Genomic DNA, 21321 nt, shown 5'->3' with positions numbered 1-21321 from the left:
GTGCCTTCTCCACACTGCGGGGTCCCCACTGGTCCTCGCAATGCGGGGACCAGCCAACCAGCTGGTCCATACACACCACAGATGGCCTGCTTCCGGCTTCCGGAGAAATAAGTCCTTTAGGTGTAGTGCACCCCATACTGTTTCCATCTCGCTCAGAGACTTCCTGCAACCTGCTTCTCTTCTTATAGAAGCTTGTGCACTTTCTAGACATATTTCCTCACAGTCCAGTGTGACTCAGTCTAATATATAACTCCTATATTCCGGAGTGCTACCTCCATGCTCAGAAAACGCTGGATTTTAGCACACGCGTTTCCTCCATGCAGTGAGGCGGGGCTGTGACTTGCATTCCTGACCCGGTCTGGCTTTGCTCTGAGAGTCACCGCCACAGTCTTTCAGGATGCATTTTGGGGCACAGCATCCAAGTGGCACTTTGAGAGCAGGAAGCAGTTCCAGCTGACTGGCCACCAAGGGCTACATTCAGAATCTCCACCCTGGCGTGGCTACAGCCCCTTCCTGCATGGACATTAGTGTGTAACTGTCATTTCCACACCCCGGTGCTTTCCACACAGTAGTGACAAGTTTGCCCCCCAGAGCCAAGGGAAGCTCTGAGCTCTCTGTAACCTGAAACGCCAAGAGAATAGGATCCAAAATCTGGCTGCCACATCTGCCACCTGCTCCCAAACTGCCCCTGTCCTGGAATTCCTCATAGCACATTTTTCAGACACAAGTCTTGTGTCTTCCAAGTTTTGTGACAGAGGCTAGGGGAATAGTCAAGTGACTGGGATCCTTTCCCCAGAAAACGCAAATGAACTTTGACATGGTGATTGGTTCCCTGGTGGCTGGCACACTTGTTCCCAGCAGGCTTCCGTTTTTTCGGACAGATCAGGAGGCTATGATTTCTCTCTTACAATTGGCTCCTTCGGGAGGCAGAGGTAGTGCGCTCCTTACCCAGAGGGAGCTGCTCTCTCAGCCAAGCAGAGAGATGCTGCCAGCACGCCAGGGGCCCAGGGTGACGTGTTCTGGCTTCCCCTCCATGACTAGCAGTTCCTTTATGCCCCTAGTTGGTCCCAAGAGGTGAAGAGATGAGCTCTGTGCCCATTTATGAGGTGAGACAAACCAAGGAAGGACAGCATGATAGACCCTGGCCAGCATGAGACAACTTAGCAAGTCTTGGCTCAGGGGGTTTCACTTTTAACATCAGAGTTCGAGTTGCTGCTACTGCTGCCCCCCTCCCAGGAGAAATGGACATAAACTATGGGCCCTGGTCACCGACTTAGTCCTCTGGCATTATTACAAAACGCTAGCAAGGGGCTCTTGAAGTTGAAGCTAAAGAATGAGGATTCTGTAGTCATAAAAAAGAAGCTCTGACAGCCATGCTGGAAAGAGCCAGCCCCGAGCCTTCAACTTCACCAGTTGCCTTAAAATCACCCCTTGCGTCAGATAAGCAAATGTTTTCCATCCAGGCAACCTCCGGAGTACCCGCTGGTACAGATCTGTTAGTTGTGTGGCTTCAGGAATGTATCTCGCTGGGACAGCAGGGCAGTGTGAGGAGCAGTATGCAACTTCAGGGCAGGGCAGGAATGCCCCTGGCTTTGCTGTGTGCCCTTCATTTTCTGAAAGTGACCCACAGAAGACTTATCAGACACCGTGTCTGGCGCAGCCTCCTTCCTCATGTTGAGAGGGTTCTTGGCAGCCTGCAACCCGACGAACAATGAGGTCCCAGGGCCCCTACATCATCCCGGGGCTTCTGCGGAAAAACAAGCAGCGATTATAAATAGATGGTATTTGCAGTTTCCACTTTCTTGCCTTCAAGGTTTTTTAGAATAATTCCTCCAGTTTGTTTTGGGTTATTCTCTGTCCACACTTCCTTTGCTGGGTGGTCAGATTTCCTCCCTCCTAACGAGCGTGGTGACCCTGGCTGGGAGGGGACTGCCAACGAAAAGCTGCAAACATCAGAGATTTGTGGCTTGAAGAAATGAAGGAAGAAAGCGCAACTGTACACAGCTGCTGTAGGAAAGGCGCCGGGCCCCAGTGCGGACACGCAAACAACCCTCCGGTGTTAGAACCACGGGGGTTTTAGAGGGAGATGAATAACAGTGACACTGAGAGCAATGGTGACAGCATCCGCTCACTGAGGACTGACCGTGTGTCAGCCAGTGTGCTGAGCTAATTGTGTGCCTCGGTTCAACAGGCTGACAAGATGAGTAAGTACCCCATTGCTTCAGACACAGCAAATGAGGACTGGGGGTATCAGTCAATGGTAGGGGGTTGTTCCAGTGTTCAGTCCCTGGGTTCAAACCCAACACCATTTAAAGATAGACAGATAGATAGATAGATAGATAGATAGATAGATAGATAGATAGATAGACAGAGAACTCTTCTGACTGAAGATATAGCCCAGTTGGTAGATGTTTGCTCACAATAGTCAAAGCCTCTGGATTCACTTCCCAGTACTACATACACTGGATGTGGTAGAACACACTAGTAGTTCTTTCACTTAGGAGATAGAAGCTAGCGGATCAGGAGTTCAAGGCCACCCTTGCTTACATGGAACATTCAACCTGAGATAGGAGATCCTGCTTAAAAACAAGCAAACAAAACCCAGTAAACGAAAGATGGTTTTGGACCCATCCCTGGCACCCTGGGCCCAGATCCCAGGCTCAGAACTTCAAGACTCAACTACATGGATTTATGTAAGATGTAGATTTGTGGAAACCTATCCCCAAGGTTGGCAGCACCGGGACTGTAGCTAGGCTGAGGCTGTGGTTTTTCATGTAATCTTCTCTATCTTCAAGATGCTCTGTGGTATGGTGTGGTGTGGTGTGGTGTGGTGTGTGTGTGTGTGTGTGTGTGTGTGTGTGTATACAGGTATGCAACTCATCTCTCACCACTTTGCTTTGTTAGTATGGTGGCTATAATAAAAAGAACCTTCTCAAGGCATCTGACGCTGGGCTGGGGCTGCGTGTATCTTTCCAGTCTTTCTAAGTAGCTCCCAGGGTAGGTATAATTATTCCCATTTTACAGATGGAGAACTGAGACAGTGAGAGGGTAGGTGTCTTATCTGTGATTTCACTAGTAGCTAATGCCTGAGACTAAGTTAGTCCCCAAAGTCCATACATTATGCGTCCTTCCCCAGAGTCCATTGTTTTCTTGGACATGGATCTGTATAATAATAATTTCAGGTGGGCTTTGTCACAGAGCCCTTCCTGAAAAAATAGGCCTGCATGGGAAGATACAGAACTTCAGCGCACGATTACACTGAAACTCCTGCATGGACCATATTGGAAATTTGTGGACTTTAGAATATGTGGATGGTACTTGAAGCTCTTATAAATACACTGGATCCTATTTTCTCACTCGACGGGCCATATGTTCACATTCGGGTGTACACATGCTTATAAAAATACTGCGCTTACAGAAATTAATGTGATATCCCATCTGAACACAGGAGCCACATTTGCACTGGGCAAATCTTGAAGCCGTGCATTTCAAATCTGCTCCCTGCTCCCTCTGGTGATCTGTCTATTAATTTTGGCACGTCCTGCGGGCTTTGTGTAATCAGAATGACTGAGAAAAAAGAGCAGGGTTCTGTGAAGTCGCTCTATACTTCTGCCCATTTTGTAGAAGCCTGAGGAAGGAAGGTTTCTTCCCTCCTGGCCTCGCTCCTGCTTTTATGGCTATGGCAATCTGGTGTTTCCAGACCGCGAAGAAAGGGAAAGGAGGTGAAACCTGTGTGGCAGAGTGAGGTCACCTGAGTTCAAATCCTACCCTTGACCTTTCTTGGTCATCACCTTAGGCTGTTAACCTGAGGCTCCATCTGTGCTTCTCCAAATGAGTGGTGACCATGACCCATGACCAGCCTCATATGTATTAAGCTGGGGTTAAATGAAACAGTATCTAAACTGGGGGCCCAGCTCCATAGTAATTGCTCAATAAAATATGGTCGCTTTCCATTGCTTTACTTACTGAAGGAGTGGTAACAATGGGAGTTAGAAATTCAAGGAAATGAAATGTACTTCTTTAAAAAAAAAAAAAGCTAATCTGACAGCAAGCCAATTTCTCTGTAAAGGCCGGACCCTAGAAGCAGGTGGTCTGGCTCTGGGCCTGTGTTTGCCCGAGACCGCAACATTGCACAGACCCACCCTGCGGCCTCCGTATGTCTCAGGCGGCTTCTTTGTTGGGAGTTTTTTGGGAGCTGCAAGTGACTGTGGTGGCATTTCCTCCCATTTACCCTGCAGGTTTTAATGTAAGGATTAATAAGACAGTGTTTGTAGCTGTCTTTGAGCTTCCTGGAAGAAAGGCACTCCGGGAGGTGGTAAATTCTCTGGCCTGGATAATCCACTCATGAAATATGGAACTTTGAAAGTGTGAGAAAAATCTCCAATCACTTTGACAGCATTTTAATTATAGTTGATTTGTTTGCCGCTAATAGTGAAAATGCTGTCAGCAGGATTTGAGATGTTTCTTCTCCACAAAATGTTATATTTCATGTCTTTGTGTCACGAAGCAACATTTAGGTTTTCACATACAACCAGAATAGCTCAGTGGATGTGTTGGGGCACAAAGGCAGAAGGTACACCAGGGACCGACCCGTCACCCCAGGAGAAAAGAAAGCATCATCCTAGCACACAACACCAACCGCAAATCCAGGCTTCATTAATTTCCTCAATACACAGTGATCCCCGCCTGTGCCAAGGACCCCAAAATATCCCAAATCCACCAATGAAGAGCCAAATCTGGCTTCATCCTGCTTCCTCCCTAGTACAACAGACAGAGCTAAGCAATAGGCGAGTATACAGGCTAACCTTCGCCAGGAGTGGACAAACAAATGCAGGTATGCCACCTGACCGAGAAAGTCACGAGAGGCCTTGGAGTGACGCTTGCACTTAGGCCTGACAGATTGGAACTGGCCGTGGGCAGAACTAATGAGCACGAGAGAGTCAAGAAAGGGCAAGGGCCCAGGGGTTGAGAAAGCTCTCCGTCTGGGTTATAAACATCTGTGGAGCAAGCAACAGGAAGGGGGTCAGGACTCATCTGCCAAAGAGTGGTTTCTTGGGGTGCAGGCATTCCTATGTGTAGATCCAAATCCTGAGGTCGGGGATAGTATCCTCATAAGGACCTAAGGATTGTGCCTTAGGGGTAAAACCCCTCCTCAAAGACATATGTGCACCCAGAAAGGCAGGTAAGACCCCGGCTAGACCTTAAAGTACTCTAAACAAAGGCCTTAGAGGGGAAGCCTTCTGCATCTTTGGTAGTAGCCAGCCTAGCCTGGGTGACCTACTGGGACAGTGAGATATGGACACAGAGAGAGATTTTTTTGTGTGTGTTTTCCACATGATGGGAGGGAGAGATGGTGCCTCTCTTCTCTGTCTCTTCCTGTCTCTCTTCTCCACACACCCCCCAACTCAGAACATTAATTCCACTGCCCATACTTTGATGCCAACTCCAGCCTCCCCCATCCCCAATGTGAATTTGGGGCAAAGAAAATAAAGACTTTGAAGCTGAGAGAGTGGAGGAAGCGTCCTCTAGACAAACGCTGCCCATGCAGGTGTCGCAAGCTGTTGTTGTTGATGCCCTGTGTTGACAGGAAAGAAAGCACTCAAGGGCCATCTGAGCAAGAAAACAGGGCTGAGGTAAAGATGGCCACTTTGGCTCAGGGGGAAAAAATAAATAACTAAAATAAGAAGAGGTAGTGTTAAAGCTTCGAAAGGAATTTTTTCATTTGAGAGAGATTATGAATAATGAAATGCAAACACTGTAGTTAATATGTCTGTTAGCTGCTTCATGCTGGCTTCTGGGAGGCAGTAACAGGAGGGGAGAGAGGGCAGCTTTCAAGTTATCCCGTTTCACTGTCCTTGGGGTGAAGCTCAAGTCTGCACCCCAGATTTCTTGATCAAACAAACACTGGAGATTCAAGGCTGCATGCAAAGCCTGCGTTTATTCCAAAGCCACAAACTTTCCCGAGCCTCCTCCGAGTCCTTCACAAATGAACCTGACAGCACTGAAGTTTCTAAGGAGATTTACTCCAGCTGCAGCAAAATCCCTAATAATAAAAAATTTCCCCAAATGACTCTGTCACACAGGAGGTAAATGAGACATTCTATATGAAGCCAGTGTAACACTGGAACTGTGCCCTTTATATCAAGAGCCCTTCTAGAAGGCCACATGGCTAAGTGGGACTTGTCCACAGGGTGTGGCCAGGGCCCTGGAGGGAGAGCAAACTTGCATGTCGACTTGTAACTCCTGGTCTTGCCTCCCTCAAGCACACTTGATAGAAAAAAAATCCAGTTTTCCTAAACTTAAGTCCTGATTATTTGCTTCACAAAGCGATTGGGGTGTGGGGGGGCCCTCTTAACTAAAAAGCACTGGCTTAGAGGAACCTTGGTTCACTGTATACTGCCTTCACTAGGTGTGTACAGATAAAGTAAACATGGGTTTGTTGCTGGCCAGGTTACAAAGACATGGGGTCGGTCTGGGTTTGGTCTGGTCACTGAGTAAACTGAGTCAAACCCTCAGCAATGGTGTTTGTTGGTAGCCCTGCCTTCTGACTGAGTCTGTCAATCCTCTAAATGACTCCAGAAGTGATTGAACAACCTGACAAAACCTGCCCACTTCTGAGGACAAGCCAGTGGGGGTGGCAGTGTCTCCCTATCCCTTGTAAATAAATAAATAAGTAAATAAATATAAATTTGAAACACCAACATAAAGCCACACATTAGGGTTTTTAAATTATATTTAAAAATATTACTTATTGAGTATGACGTCTGAAATGCCGTTCTTTGTATTTTGCTTGCGTGGTCTTTTACAGATTCCAACTCAGGGAGATGGATAGTAGAGTGATCTCGGAAAAGAATCCACACCTATCTGCTCATTTTTTGTTTGTTTTGTTTGGGTTTTTTGGGACAGAATACTACAAAGCCTAAACTGGCCTTGAACTCCGACCCTCCGGTGTCAGTCCCCAAGGGACAGGACTTTGGCAAGCACAGCATGCCCATCCCTGCGAAATCTTAAGGGATTGGGTTTTTGTTTTTTGTTTTTTTCAGCTTTTCTGCTTTGAAAACTTCAGGACTGTGGCTCTCTTTATGAATATACTCTTATTGAAGGAATGTGAACTTAAATTAATAATCCCGATGGTAGAAGAGAACATAGAAGGTGAAGTGACCCTGTTGGTGATATTTCTCTGCTAGCATCTTAGATGTAGTTTTTTTTTTCTTTTTTCAACTTCAGTTTTCTGGCTGCTTAGGCAAGAAAATTCATGTGTACATTTTAAGATGGACTTTAAAAATCTGTTCTTTTTTACATTAATAGTATAGCATGAACTTTTTTCCTATAAAGCCAAAAAATCCAGACCTGCCACACTGTTTTTCTGTAGCAGCTGAATACTTCATTTTATAAATACACCAGAATTGATTTGCTCGCCCTCTGGAGTTGGAGTTTTCAACATGATGCTATTTATAAGGGAAACATCTTCTCGCTTTTCATATGCTTCTTAAAAAACACTTATAACGAGGCACATACATCCTTACGTTTTCTTAGGGAAACTGATTGTTTTCTTAGGGAAGAAAAAGCCTAAGGTTCTGGCTTAAGGCTGCGTACATAATAACTTTGTCTCATTTTTGCTCCCCCGCCACCAAAAAAAAAGAGAGAGAGAGTACCTTCCAAATATTTGAAGAGCTTACATTTCCACACTCACTGAACTGCTGCTCCTGGATCTCATCTCTTCAGAGAAGCATCATCTATGTGCATGGGTGTGAGAATCTGACAAACCAGTTTGCTTTCTTAAGCACAAACTGAGTGCCAGACACAGTAATAACTCTATGCAGATGAAGTTCAGTCATGCAAAGTTCATAAAGGAAGGAGACCGCTCCTAATACCTCTCTTTTACTGTTATATCTTCATGTTCAAAGTATTTGTATGTGTTGTGTGTGACACACACACACACACACACACACACACACGTGCGCGCGCGCGCGAAGGTGCCGGTGCCCCATAGTTCGTGTGTGAAGTCTGAGTGCTATCTTGGGTGTCAGCCTTTGCCTTGTTTGAGACAGGGTCTAGCCGGCCTGCAAGCGTTCAGACTATCTTCTCTCTACCCTGGTCTCACTAGGTGCAATAGGATTACAGACATACTCCACTGTATCCAGCCTTGCCTGGCTTCTGAGGCCCTCACGCTTGTCCAGCAAGCACTTACTCTCTAAGTCATCTCCTCAGCCCTCTTTCCCCTGGGTTTTGAGGCTCAGAAAGAGTCAAAGCTTAATTTTCTCAGTTCTTTTTAGAAGTTTTTAGTGGATGTATTCACTAAATTTGATTTTTCCACTTTACTTTTACAAATGTCTATAGTCTGTGAGGTGAGGAGTGAGGGGCGATGCTGCTTGACTTGTGAGCACACCAGTGCTCAGCTGACTGACTGCTGAGCAGGGTTTAACTCACAGTGGAAGGGCGCCGAGGGGCTTTCCAGAACGGATGGGGAATTTCCCTCCAAACAAGTGTCTTTTCGCTTTTGTTTTGGGATTGAGGAAGTTTCCTTTCAAAGTCAGTACTATCTCTCACACTGAAAAATTCCAGACCTAAACAGATCCCCCACCCCACCCCGGGGCCTTTCTAGTATGGCTGTCTCTCCAGCCTCTATCACACCACCTCCAGATCGCTCCAGGGACCAGCACGGGTCCTTCCTCTGGTTGCAGGAGCCGGTCCCTCCAGGGCCTCAGGATAGACTACACTCCTTAGCCTTCCTTTACAGGTCTATTATTCTGAAATGGCTGAGGCTTCTGAAATATGGCTCCCAGAGGTTGAAGAGAGCCTCAGGCCTCTCTAACTTTCTCCAAACCCCTGTGAAGACAGCCAGCTCCCACAGACCAGTGTGACAAGAGCTGGAGGTGCCCTCCCAGGGAGGGCTACATTGTCAATCCCTCTCCTTGCACACAAGGAAGAAATGTCCTGTGTGTTATTTGTACAGGTTGATGTAAACTACAGAGACGGAGAGGAGAGATGGAGAGATGGATGGTTTTTGAAGAAACTCCTGTTTCTTCCTGTCTGGGAGGAAGTTTCCACTTCAGCTCTGTGATTTAAGTAGCAACTAGAAGCTTAGAAGGAGGAGAACAGGATCATTTATTGGGCATGTGCCCCGGCTGAAAGCAATGTGTCTGTCAGAAAGAAGAAGGACTTTTTTTTTTTTAAATCAGTCTGTGAACCTGACCAGGGAAGTCTGTGAGACATCTATACCCCATGCCGGGCCCAATGGACTCAGTCTGAAGGGAGCTGCAGCTTGGGGGAGGCCAGGTAGTGCTAACTCTTAAAAGGCTACTAGTTGTGGGTATGCAGACACAGTCCTCAGGAAGACATCAGGCTTTGGGGAAGTTTTAATTGCCTTATCTGATTTAGTGCTGCTGCCTTTTGAAGTCCTGTTGACTAGACAGCCCAGTGGGAACTTTGTAGGCACATCTCAGGGAAAGAGGTGAGCTACAGATGCAGAGTCTGCCAATTAAAAACAAGAACAAGAGGGGACAGCCCAGGAGAAAACTGAAACAGCTTAGGGGACAGGAGAACAAACACCTCTGAACCGTCCCCAGGGTGCCAGTCTCTGACATGTAATTTTTCATCCCATCTTCACGTCAGCATGCTGGAACAGCTACTTTTCTCCTCCTGTTCCATTTGAAGACATTGACGCTCAAAGCATTACAGTAACTTGCAATGACAGACTTAAGGAGAGACAAAGATTTAGAGAGGTCACAATAGAAATGAAAAGGATGCTACCGCCACCCAAGGGGGACAAAACAAAACAATGCTCGCTTTGAGATCCTGACGGAATGATGCAATTGCTCGGATGTGAACAAGAGATAAGGCCTCCCACCCATGCACTCATTCTCTATAGCTTGAACAAAGCAACTTCCTGTGGCTGTGTTTGTCTGTGTGCCGACGCAAGTACGGCGTCCTTTGTTGATCGGTCTGTAACACCTGAATGTCTATAAAAGACTAGGGAGAGTCCAAAGAGGACAAAGGTCCTTCCCAGGTCTTCAGACTGGTCCTTTCTCAGCTGCTCTCCTTTTTGCTGTCCCCCACCTAGGTATGACTTCATTGAGATTCGGGATGGGGACAGTGAGTCAGCTGACCTCCTGGGCAAGCACTGTGGGAACATCGCCCCGCCCACCATCATCTCCTCTGGCTCCGTGTTATACATCAAGTTCACCTCCGACTATGCCCGGCAGGGGGCAGGTTTCTCCCTGCGCTACGAGATCTTCAAAACAGGTTAGTGGGGCTGAGTGGAGGCCACAGATGGGCGTCTTAGAGGGGTGGAAGATAGAGGGGAGAAGCCCTGGTGGCACCAGGTGGTGAGGCCGCAGTGGAAGGCCTGACTATGGTGGCAGGTGAAGGGACATCTAAAGTAAGCCTGGAAAGGTCTGAGGGGAATCTGGAAATGCCTTTATAATAAAAGGCAGGTTGAGTGACTTCCAATTTGAGGAGAGAGATGAAGCACCAGCCAAGGAGGAGGGGTCAGGGGTGTACATATGAGAACATCTCTTAGAAGAATTGGAGTTTTGTGTTTTTTAAATCAAGCTGCTCTTCACGGTTGAACTTGGTTGAACTCCATCCTAACCACTTCATGGTTTAATGTTGTCTTTATTTGGAATTACATGGGGTTGGAGGATATAATCTTTTCATTGTTTAGGGTTTCTAAAGATCTCACCACGACCCCCAGAACGGGGTCAGTCACTGCTTTTAAATTAAATTATGACTCCTAGACGTTCCTCCTTGGCAATCCATTTTACCACCCTATAGACTGAACTCCTAGTTCCCATACGCTAGGGAATCAGACACCCTGAAAAACTACTGGAAGTTAGTGGAAACCAGGGCAGAAAACATAGTAACACTTCTTTGAGTTGCCTGCTGGGGCCTAGGCATCTCGCTAGGTGCTCTGGGCCTTTATGGGCAGGTCTAACTTCTGAGGCTCAGTAGAATAGTTCTCATCTGAATGCTGTGTTAGGGCTGCATTTCTGCTCGTCCAGAGATGTGCCCTCTCTATCTCATGCCAGTCCTCACTGTGGCTAAGGAAGGGATGGCTCTGATTCCCCCCCTCACCTCACTCACTCAGGGCAATCTTCCCTCAGAAGATCTGCCTCCATATTTGAGTGTTTTCTGTAATTCCAACATGGAGTCTGATTCCGGGAGAAGCTGTCATCCTGTCATTGAGAAGCCCAAGTCTGGCTTCTGTTAAGCTGAGTGCAAGAGGAGCTGTTCATAATGTAGCGTCTTTTTTCATTAAACAGTTCTTGGAAGGAAGTGGTGGCTGTTGAGCACACTTTTTATATCCACTCTGTCTAAATATTTGTTGGACTTGTCTGCCTGCAAAGATGGAATCAAATGGGGTGTGGTCAGCAGTCAGAGTCGGGAGCCTAAGTGCTCAGCGCGCATAGACCTAAGATGGCCTATCTGCCAAGCATTTTCATGTTTCTGGCCATGATAAACTCTCAGGAACTGATCTATGTACCCTGGGCTGGGGCTGCTGTGAGCCCCCTACATTGCTGAATCCACGATTCTTTGAGACCCAGTGCAAGATGCAGATCAGCATACCGATGAACATCCTCTCCTTAGAGAGAGAGAGAAAGAAGGAATGAGGCAGAGTTCTTGTCTTTGGCTTGTGGGAAAGACAGGTAGACAAACCCTTATCACACAGAATACACCAGCTGTATTTCTGGTGACATCAAAAGCGAACTGTCCTATGAGTGTTATGCGAGGGCACACGTCACTGTCACTGTATTGGAAATGCAGCTGGAGAACTCTGGAACCTACAAGCAAGGGCTCCTGGGTGCCAAACCACAGAAGGAAATCGGTCCACGCAGGACCTCCCAGGGGCCTTAAAGCCTATCTCTGGTCTCATGGTCCATACTTCAGTGCTCTTCAAAGCATGGTGACACAATGTCCAGAAAGCCCCAGAAAAAAAAAAAAGAGGATGCTAACTCCATCCCCCATACAAATTTGAAAGAGGGCATTACAAGATAAAACACACAAGAGAGATTCATGACACAGCCTGCTGGTTAGACGACATGCAGAAATAGAATTTTAAATAAGGCAGCAAGTCTGTGAAGAGCTTAAAAGAGTAGTGCTGGCTAAGGTATGTAGGTGACTGGAGCCTAGAGCAATGCGGAGGGGGACGACCCCTGGAAGAGATACTCTAGTGAGTGACAGCCCCGCACTACTAGGCTGGGAGTATGTAAAAGAAAGTCCAGGACCCCTCAGGGTCATCAGGAAGAGTAGCTCTTGATATGAAAGCCACTTCTATAAATACCAAGCATAGGAAAGCACAAGAGAGAGAAAGTCAAAACCAAGTAGTTTCGGGAGGTGTATGTTCTTCTAGGTAAGCGCCTTGCCCTGTGTCCCTAGTTCCATGGTTACAGTCCTGTGAGAAAATACACAGTGTTTACATCATCCACAGAACATGAGAGAAATGGGTGGACACGCTGAAGGAACCCAAACAAACATAGCTATGTTTGCCAGTCGGATGCATAAAAAGAAAGAGGGGAAAGTGTAAACACAGATACGCAGAGCCATACAGAAGACTCTGGAAGCTTGCCTTTCTGCAGGCTCTGCTGCAGAGTTACACTGAGACCCATGCACCCTCAGGCTGGGACAAACCGAGCACAGGGCTGGAGTGGAAGGTCATGTCTACCCTAAAGGAAGGATAAAACGTTGTAGATTTCACTGGGTTGTGTCACCTGGAAAAGGGTAGGCCCAGAAAAAGTTGCAAACTGAAACAATCTGAAATCACCAAACCTGGAACCGAATAAGGAAAGAAAAGTTTTTTCAAGAACTTGAAAGGTGAAGTGGGAAGCACAATCAGTTGGAAGTGTTTGTCGCTTTTCTGTTGTTCTCTTAGCAGAAATTTAAAATCCAAATTTCTCTCCATGTCCATTACTCAGTGGCATTCCTGAAAGTGAAATTGTGAGACTTGTCCATGCGAAGAGGAATGCCCAGTACACTGAGACCCGAAGATAAAGGCCTTGACTTCAGATAGGCCGTTGCATTTTCGTTATCTTTGTAAGGATTAGGCTTCTCCTCCTTAACATCCATGCTGTAAACTATTCTGCACGCCAAAGGAAGGAATCGTTCACTACAGTCCAGGCCCCACAACTTCAGTTTTGTGTTGTTTTGCTGTTTTATGAGACAAGAGTCTTACTCTGTAGCACATTGTCCTAGGATTCAGTACGTAGCTCAGGCTTGCCTACAACTCCCAGTAGTCCTCCTGCCTCAGTTTCCTAGGATTACAGTGCTTGGATTTCAGATATGAGCCACCACATTGGCCCAAACCTCCAGAGTAATCTTATCATTAGATCGACATAAACGTTTGTCAGCGAGGTATTTTTTAAAAAATAATTGTCCTTTTAACATGTTGCAGGAAAGGATTATGAATTAGTCAGATTTCTGCAAGATTCAAGTTTGGCCTCTGTTTCCAGGATCCTTTTTTGACCTTGGATTTTTAGTTGCCATTCGGGTGCTTTGACCATGGTAGGACTAGAGACAAATATATAATTTTGAAAGATGCCTGATTGTTTTTCTGCTTGCAAAGGATAAAACAATAATGTCTTCTCACCTCCCTCAAAACAAGCCAGAGAATGTATCCATTTCTAACCGAGTGTCAGACATGCACTGTTTTTTTTTTTCCTTTTGTTTGTTTGTTGGTTATTTGTTTGGCCTTAAGTACTTAAAGTTGAAAAATCCTTTCCAGTTACATGCTAGACCTGAGGATCCTGAAACAGATGCTTTAGAATCTCACATTCTCCGGGACCCACGTTAGGATCTACACGGCCATTGTTCAAACACTTTGTTCCCCCACGGATAACTAGGATCAAAGATTCTATCATAAATTCCCAACTCCCAAGGAGGTGCCAGAGTCTCCGTGCCTTCTAAAGGGTTGACAATAGAGCCAGCTCTTAAAGCCAGCTCTAGGAGGGAACTCTCAAGAGGCTAACTCTCAAGTCAGTTGTGAACAGAGACTTGATTCCCATCCAGCACCGAGTGAGGCTCCCTGTGTGCACTGTGAAGAAATCTGCATAGCAGCCTTAAACTCTAACCTTTTCAAAATTCTTCTTGGCCCCCTGAAGACCAGCCAGCTGGCCTGGCTTTCCCAAATCACCTCATTCCAGGCCACTGAGGAAGCCCTCAGGAGTTTGCTGCCTGATGGTAAACAAAACTGAGGAAGAGGGGCGGGGGCACCCCAGCTCAGCCCACCCAGGCTAGTTGCCCACTGGCGATGTTGGGACTTCCCTGCTGCCTCTGTGCTATTGAGTGAAAGGCCCTAGAACTCCAAACAACTCCAATCAACTACCTCCTGGTCCTCAATCTCCACACAACCCAAGGTGCACCAGTACCAATGGCAGAGGAAGGAGTCAATGGACACAGCTGTAGACGCCGGGGATTTCCTATGCTGCCAGAGCTACAGAAAGTTACCAGCCTACCCCAAATACACATAGGCTTATTTGCATGGTACCTTCTCCAAGACAGATATTTGCAGCTTTCCAGAAAGTCATCATCCATAAAGAGACTTGCAGAGAGAGGGCCCTGCTACGGGAGCCTCCGATAAAGATGTCGCTGTGGGCTAAGATCGGCATATTGACAACCCACAGTTATATTTCAGTGTGATCCTCAGAGGACACTTCCTGCCAGTAAACACCTGGTTTACTGAGTATTTCTGTGTCATTGTTGTTGTTTTCTTCATGCTTAGAGTGTCTATTATTCCCTTCATAAATCCTGCTTCCTTTTTGGATTTTATTTTAAAATCCAAACACGGTGAATAAAAGCTACTGCAATTGCTAGCATGTCATCCGTGCCGTTAGCTCGTACCTACCCATTCTTGCCCTTTGTATATGCTGGGTCTCTGTGCTTCCAGCCTTCATTCCTGGCTCTGCCCAGAGCAACAGTTGCTGGGTTTAAAGCACAAGGGCTCCTCTACTATGACTCCACCTTGAGGTCTGGGGTGGTGTTGGCTCTAATCCTCTCAGTGCTCCGGCTGCTGCCCGAGCTTGCGGAGTGTGTGAGTGTGCGCCATGTTTCATCAGGATACATCCCCAGAAAGCTAACCCAAGAGCATAGGAGAGAAACAAGGCCATCCCCACCACAAAGGCACCAGAAGCCTTCCAAATGTCAATACACTGCTGCATTTTTCCAGACTCGCCACCCGAACGGCCTTTAACATCCCCAACGCCCTGCTGTGATCCACCGGCTAAAAAACCACGATTGTTAATTGTCCCACCACTACAGAACAGCCCGTTTTAATACAGTCAGGACATGAATGAGGCTTCGGCTCCCCTTTGCCCCTCCCCTGAGGCACCTTGGAACTTGGAGGGAGAAGGGGCACTGAGCTGGCTAGGGTACAATAGAGGCTAGTGTTGAGGTCAGCAATAAATAAGGGATAACATTGTTTTCTCTGCTGGCAACCAGCAAGCCTTCCTTAAGGATTGAAATAACTTACATTCTGGAGTGAGCAGCTGAGTGATTGAGAAAGAGGACTCTGTTCCTCTTTCAAGATCTCTCTCTCTCTCTCTCTCTCTCTCTCTCTCTCTCACACACACACACACACACACACACACACCTCTTTACCTTTTGCCCTCCAATCCCTTGACCGTTGCTCTTATTCTAATATTCAAAGCAATCAGCTGCACTGCCCTAATTTCTGTCCAAAAGGGAGACTGGCTTGAGGACTTGAAACATAGAGGGCAAGGGTGTGTTGCTCCAAGGGCCACTTGAGCAGAAATAAAAACCATATGAGTAGGGGGACATATACACAAACATTTAAATAACCCAAAGGCAGATGAGAAAGGTTACTCTTTAATTCTCTCTCTCTCTCTCTCTCTCTCTCTCTCTCTCTCTCTCTCTCTCTCTCTCTCTGGCACACAGGCTCTGAAGATTGTTCCAAGAACTTTACAAGTCCAAATGGGACCATTGAATCTCCAGGGTTTCCAGAAAAGTATCCTCACAATCTAGACTGTACCTTCACCATCCTAGCCAAACCCAGGATGGAGATCATCCTACAGTTCCTGACCTTTGACCTGGAGCATGACCCTCTACAAGTAGGGGAAGGAGACTGTAAATATGACTGGCTGGACATCTGGGATGGCATTCCACATGGTGAGTGACTGCTTATGCTTACCTTACATTCTTCTTCTCATAAAGGTCAGGACCCTAGCCTAGGGAACAGTAGCACCCAAAGTGGGCACATCTTCCCACTTCAGTTAACCCAGTCAGGGTACTCCCCCACAGATACACCCAGAGGGCTGTCTCTAAGGTGATTCTAAATTTCATCAAGTTGAAAACTGAGATTAACCATCAGAGATTGCAAAACTATAGGTGGTGTTCCTTTCTACACAAGTTATTAAGTTAGAAGTGAATCAATTTATCATATGCTGTGACCATATAGGAGGACTTAAAGCCAGACTAACTGGACTTGAATCTCTCTGCTGTACAACCCAGCCAAGTTATTGAACCTCTTAGTATGTTGTCTGGGAAATGACCTATCGTCACTATTATTATATTATATAAATATCACTATTATTTTATTACTATTAATGTAGTCATGGATATTGAAAAGCAATCATTTATAGCCAAGAGGAGCCTATATAAATCAGGTGAAGGACCAACACAGATCATGTAATCAGTATTGGAAAGAAAACAAATTGTTCATCTTTGTGGTTGTTCTAAGTATTTTCTAATGTAAAGGATACCTGGTACATAGGAGCAACTTCATCTTGAAAAAAGCATAAGATTTAGGCAGGCAAACAGGGTTTGGCTCCCAGCCCTGCTATTTCCTAGTGATGTGAACAGGGAAATTTCACGCGACCTTCTGAAACTCAATTTCTTCCTCTGTAGAGCAGGTACTGTAATGATACCTTCTGACCCATCTCTTAGGGAAGGAAGAACAGAACAAAGCCAGCTCAGGGAAAGCACTTTTTAATGTTCAGGGGAAACATCAGACATTATTCTCCAAGCACACCTTCAGTTTTTACATCAAGGCATTGGCAGTGAGGTGTTGTGAAGAAAAAAATCACTGAAAGCCAGTTCGAGATTTCTCTGACTACTTTTCGTCTCCTCTATCCAGTTGGGCCTCTGATTGGCAAGTACTGTGGGACGAAAACACCGTCCAACCTCCGCTCGTCCACGGGGATCCTCTCCTTGACCTTTCACACGGACATGGCAGTGGCCAAGGATGGCTTCTCCGCGCGTTACTATTTGGTCCACCAAGAGCCGCCTGAGAGTGAGTTGACCATTTGGGAATCCCTGTCCTGTCTTCTCATTAGGGACATGTGTAGGTACAGAAAAGGGGCTGACCTCTTTAAAGACAGTCTGACAGGAGTGCTGAAGACTTTGTGGTGCTATCTGAGTTTGAGGAATGCCATGTTTTCCTTCCCACTTGGGAAAAGGACAATATTCATCTGGGTTCTCACTACCCTATAAAGCAAGCAAACAAACAAACAAGTAAGTTATCCCTAGAAAAAGTCATGGGACTATCTCGAGCCTCCGTTCCCTCTTCCATGGATGGAAAAGTGTCTTACGGATGGTGCATATGTGTCTAACCTTTTCAGGTCTAGATCAGCTCCTCCATCTCCAGACCTCAAAGGCCATTGTCAAAAGAACAGCCATGTGTAACTCAATATTACATAAAGATCTGTAGCTCTGAGTAGAGTTTCTCTGGCTAGACCATGCAATCCTCTGACTTCCATTTCATACACGCAAGATATACGGATCTGGGAGATTCTACTGAGTGCCAGGCACTGCGCACAGCATTTGCAAAATGCTGCGGTGAGCCCAGCTGTTGTGGAACCTGTCACCCGTGCCACTGGTCTCCCATCCTGAGGCCCAATTTTAAGCCATCTGCTCCCAGCCCTGTGTTTCAGACACACTGCCATGGCTGCTTAGAGACACAAATGATTTCCTAAAGGAAAAACAAAAACAAAAACAAAAAAAACCAAGCACTTTCAGATAACGAGAACTAAAGAACTCCTGCTACTGTTGTAGACAGCTTGCAACCCAAGCCACCCAGCAGCCTGACCTGCCAGGAAAATGAGGGGGCCTCACTCTGAGTGCTTGCTTCTGTGTTTTCCATCAGAGCCCCCTGAAGAGTGCATGAGAAACCATGTAGCAAGCTGTAGCTGGCACAGTAAATGGCCAGCGCAGCCAGAGAGCTGAGGAATAGATTGCATACCTCAGAAAGGTGGCCGGTTTTTATCAAACACATTTCTTCTCCAAACACTGGTCATTGTCTACAGCACCTAGCAGAAAGATGGCACTTTCTCTGATGGCATAAGACCAGGGTCAGACTCCTGGGTCTGTTAGCCCAGTTAGTGTAGGGGAACTCAATGGGGCGTGCATGTCCTCACAGAGAAGTTTCCCAAAGATGGGTATTTATACTTTGTAGAGTCTGTCTTCTATGCCAGAAATCGGGAAATGCTTGGCTGAAGGAGAGAGACATGCAAAGGTGCCTCCTGGGTGTGGGTTAATAACCCAGGCTTCCCACAGTGGTTCGGCCCACCCAGATTGTCATGTTCACCTGTACCACATGGCTGGTGCGTCTGGCACCTCAAAGCACCCATAGCCCGAAGCACTTGTGTTTTAGGTGGTATTTTTAATTTATATGATGATTCTTATTTATCTATCATCTAATTTCTTTTAGGTCCAATTTAGTTCCTTGAAGACCCAGAGGGGTTGTTAACTATGTGACTTAGTGTAGTTGTTTTTAAAATGTGAGCTTATAATTAGATTCGAGATGAGGGAGTGCCTGTAAGGACTTGTCCCTAGAAGGAAACCGTGTCTGGGGGCCCCCAGCAGTTTGATGTTAAGATGCCTAACTCTACCCTTGACCGATCTCCACTCCCCAGACTTTCAGTGCAATGTTCCTCTGGGAATGGAGTCTGGCCGGATTGCTAATGAACAGATCAGTGCCTCTTCCACCTTCTCTGATGGGAGGTGGACTCCTCAACAGAGCCGGCTCCATGGCGATGACAATGGCTGGACACCCAACTTGGATTCCAACAAGGAGTATCTCCAGGTGCTTACTTGGAAACTCGTGGGGAGGGATGCGAATGCATCTGTTGATGGGATAGTGGTGTGGCCCCTCAGCTAGAGTCAAAAGAGAATACTGAAAAATAAAATGCATGAGAATTGTAATCATCCATCCATCATCCATCCAAAAAGATGCCATGCTGTGGGCTGGTATAAAGTGATAAGTAAGAGGACCACTTGCCCCTCTGTGGATCAGTGGACCCGAGAAGAGTTGATTGGCCAGGATACTGTTTGCCCTGTCAGTATCAAAGGAATGTTCTATAAATAGTTCCAGATCTTCCTCATTCTTGGCACAGGAAGGCATCTGAGATGTGAGGAGAGCATTTTCCTAAAGGCAGGTTTGTTGGGCGCTAGCTGAATATGGCAACTTCTTCTGATCTTTGCTATCTGGAAGGAGCCTGCCAGGAAGGTTTTACACATAGCTATCAGAGAACACATGGGGAAATGTCACTACGGGGAATGAAACTCGAGCTACCCAGATGCTCGGCAGCGTCTCTTCAGACTATTGTTTGCCGTCTTCCTGAGCAAGTCTTGCAGTTCATGTTGAGTAATCTTCCTGCACTGCACACGGGTCCAGCTCTGTTCCCCTGGGAATAAGCAAACTGGAAGAACAAACTGCCAGTTCTATACTGCTTTTATGACACACACACACAGACAGCCTTGTGACCCACTGACAAGCCTGTCCCAGCTCTGATGTGACATGGTGGCTTCTGCTCTAAGATGGATACTGCTTTGCAGACATCAGGGAAGGGAGAGAGAGCACTTAGAAACTCCAGGGAGCCACGGAGGCTCTAAGAATACAACTCTCCGGCCATTTGTCACTGTCTCTCCCCTCTGCCGCTCCAAAAATCCTTTCATCTTGCAAAGCTTCTAGAAAGTTCTTTGTTGCTAAGGTCTATTTTTCTATATCCTATGTTTGCCCCTTAGTAGTCTGTTTTTCATTATTGCTATTCACCTTTTCTTGTGTACAAGAAGTTACTGTGCATTTCTTTTGAATGTTTCATGATGCCCTGCACACAGTGAATAGCCAAGAGGTGCTTACCAAATTGACTTTCGTCAATTTGCACACAGTAACGCACATAGAGACTGCCATTAGGAAAGACCATAGTCAGGAGAGGAGCAACATCCAGTAATTTCCAAATGGGCTTGGCATTGTCAGAGGGGAGGAACCTCAACTGTTGGCTGTCCTCCTTGTAGTGTGAAAGGTCAGGGCTTGGTGCATAAGCCTAATTACTTGGGCAGACTCTGCCTGCCCTTTGACCCCTTGGTGACCTGAATGATTATAAACACAATGGAGTGAGGGAATAAAGGTTGAAAAGACAGCAATGGACTGTCACTTCTGGGGCTTTACAGTGGATCTCACTGGAATTGAGGAGAGTTTTACCTTTCAGTGTTCCTTTAGGATACTTCTGCCTTCACGGTCTGGAGCAGACCAGAGGTTAATGAGAGGTCATAAGTCTAAGTATTCCGTAGTTAGAAGAAACTTGATATTATCCATTCAGATTGGCAAGTGGAAGGAAAACCAAACAATAAGAGAGAGAGAGAGAGAAAATCAAGTTTCAGTTTTCAAAGGAAAGTGTCTGTGATGGTAAGAGCTAGTTGACTTTAACTGTCCAGTGGAATCGCTTGTCTACATGGTTACAGGCACACACTCAGGTTAGCAACCTTAGCATGACAACCGTACCCTTTGCAGACTAGGTCAGATACTGTTGGGAATAATGGTCCCCTTACTCTCTGGTTCCTCTTCCCAGGTGGACCTGCGCTTCCTAACCATGCTCACATCCATCGCAACACAGGGAGCCATTTCCAGGGAAACCCAGAAAGGCTACTACGTCAAATCGTACAAGCTGGAGGTCAGCACAAACGGTGAAGATTGGATGGTCTACCGGCATGGCAAAAACCACAAGGTAGGTCTGCTTCCCCAAGAGGGTAGAAGAGCTTCAGGATGACCCCATGCTGGGGAAGAGCCGTTGTTTAATAAGGCTTTTAGAACTGTTGGAGGCATGGGATACACTGGCCTTGATAATTTACTTTTTCATGTTAAAGTGATTGGAAGACTCCATTTCTCCGGCAGCCTGACTGTTGTTGCTCCTTGCAAAGCTGAGGGGGACGGAGGGGGGACTTACAGAGCGTTACTGTTACCTGACTGTTAATGAAGGAGAAAATGCCTACCTCATCCCAGCCTTCCCATACCTCGCAGGACTCATTGAGCATTTATGGCCTGAGACTCTTTCCCCACGCTGGGTGAACAATCACAAAACAGCATGAAATGCC

The 21321-nt window shown here is 46.5% G+C and overlaps 1 protein-coding gene across 4 annotated transcripts in view; it reads left to right on the top strand.

Moving 5' to 3' along the window:
- Nrp2 (neuropilin 2) overlaps window positions 1–21321 on the top strand; it is a 116376-nt gene that overhangs the window by 25068 nt on the left and 69987 nt on the right. For all 4 annotated transcript variants that reach the window (XM_052191950.1, XM_052191949.1, XM_052191951.1 and 1 more), the window contains exons 3-7: window positions 10064–10245; window positions 15889–16119; window positions 17087–17242; window positions 18864–19033; window positions 20799–20954. In XM_052191950.1, coding sequence (XP_052047910.1) covers window positions 10064–10245; window positions 15889–16119; window positions 17087–17242; window positions 18864–19033; window positions 20799–20954 — 895 coding nt within the window. The remainder of the gene's footprint in view (window positions 1–10063; window positions 10246–15888; window positions 16120–17086; window positions 17243–18863; window positions 19034–20798; window positions 20955–21321) is intronic.

The sequence above is a fragment of the Apodemus sylvaticus genome, chromosome 9, assembly GCF_947179515.1.
Source record: "Apodemus sylvaticus chromosome 9, mApoSyl1.1, whole genome shotgun sequence".
NCBI lineage: Eukaryota > Metazoa > Chordata > Mammalia > Rodentia > Muridae > Apodemus > Apodemus sylvaticus.
The sequence above is the reverse complement of the archived record's forward strand: the minus strand, read 5'-3'. Positions and strand labels throughout refer to the sequence as shown.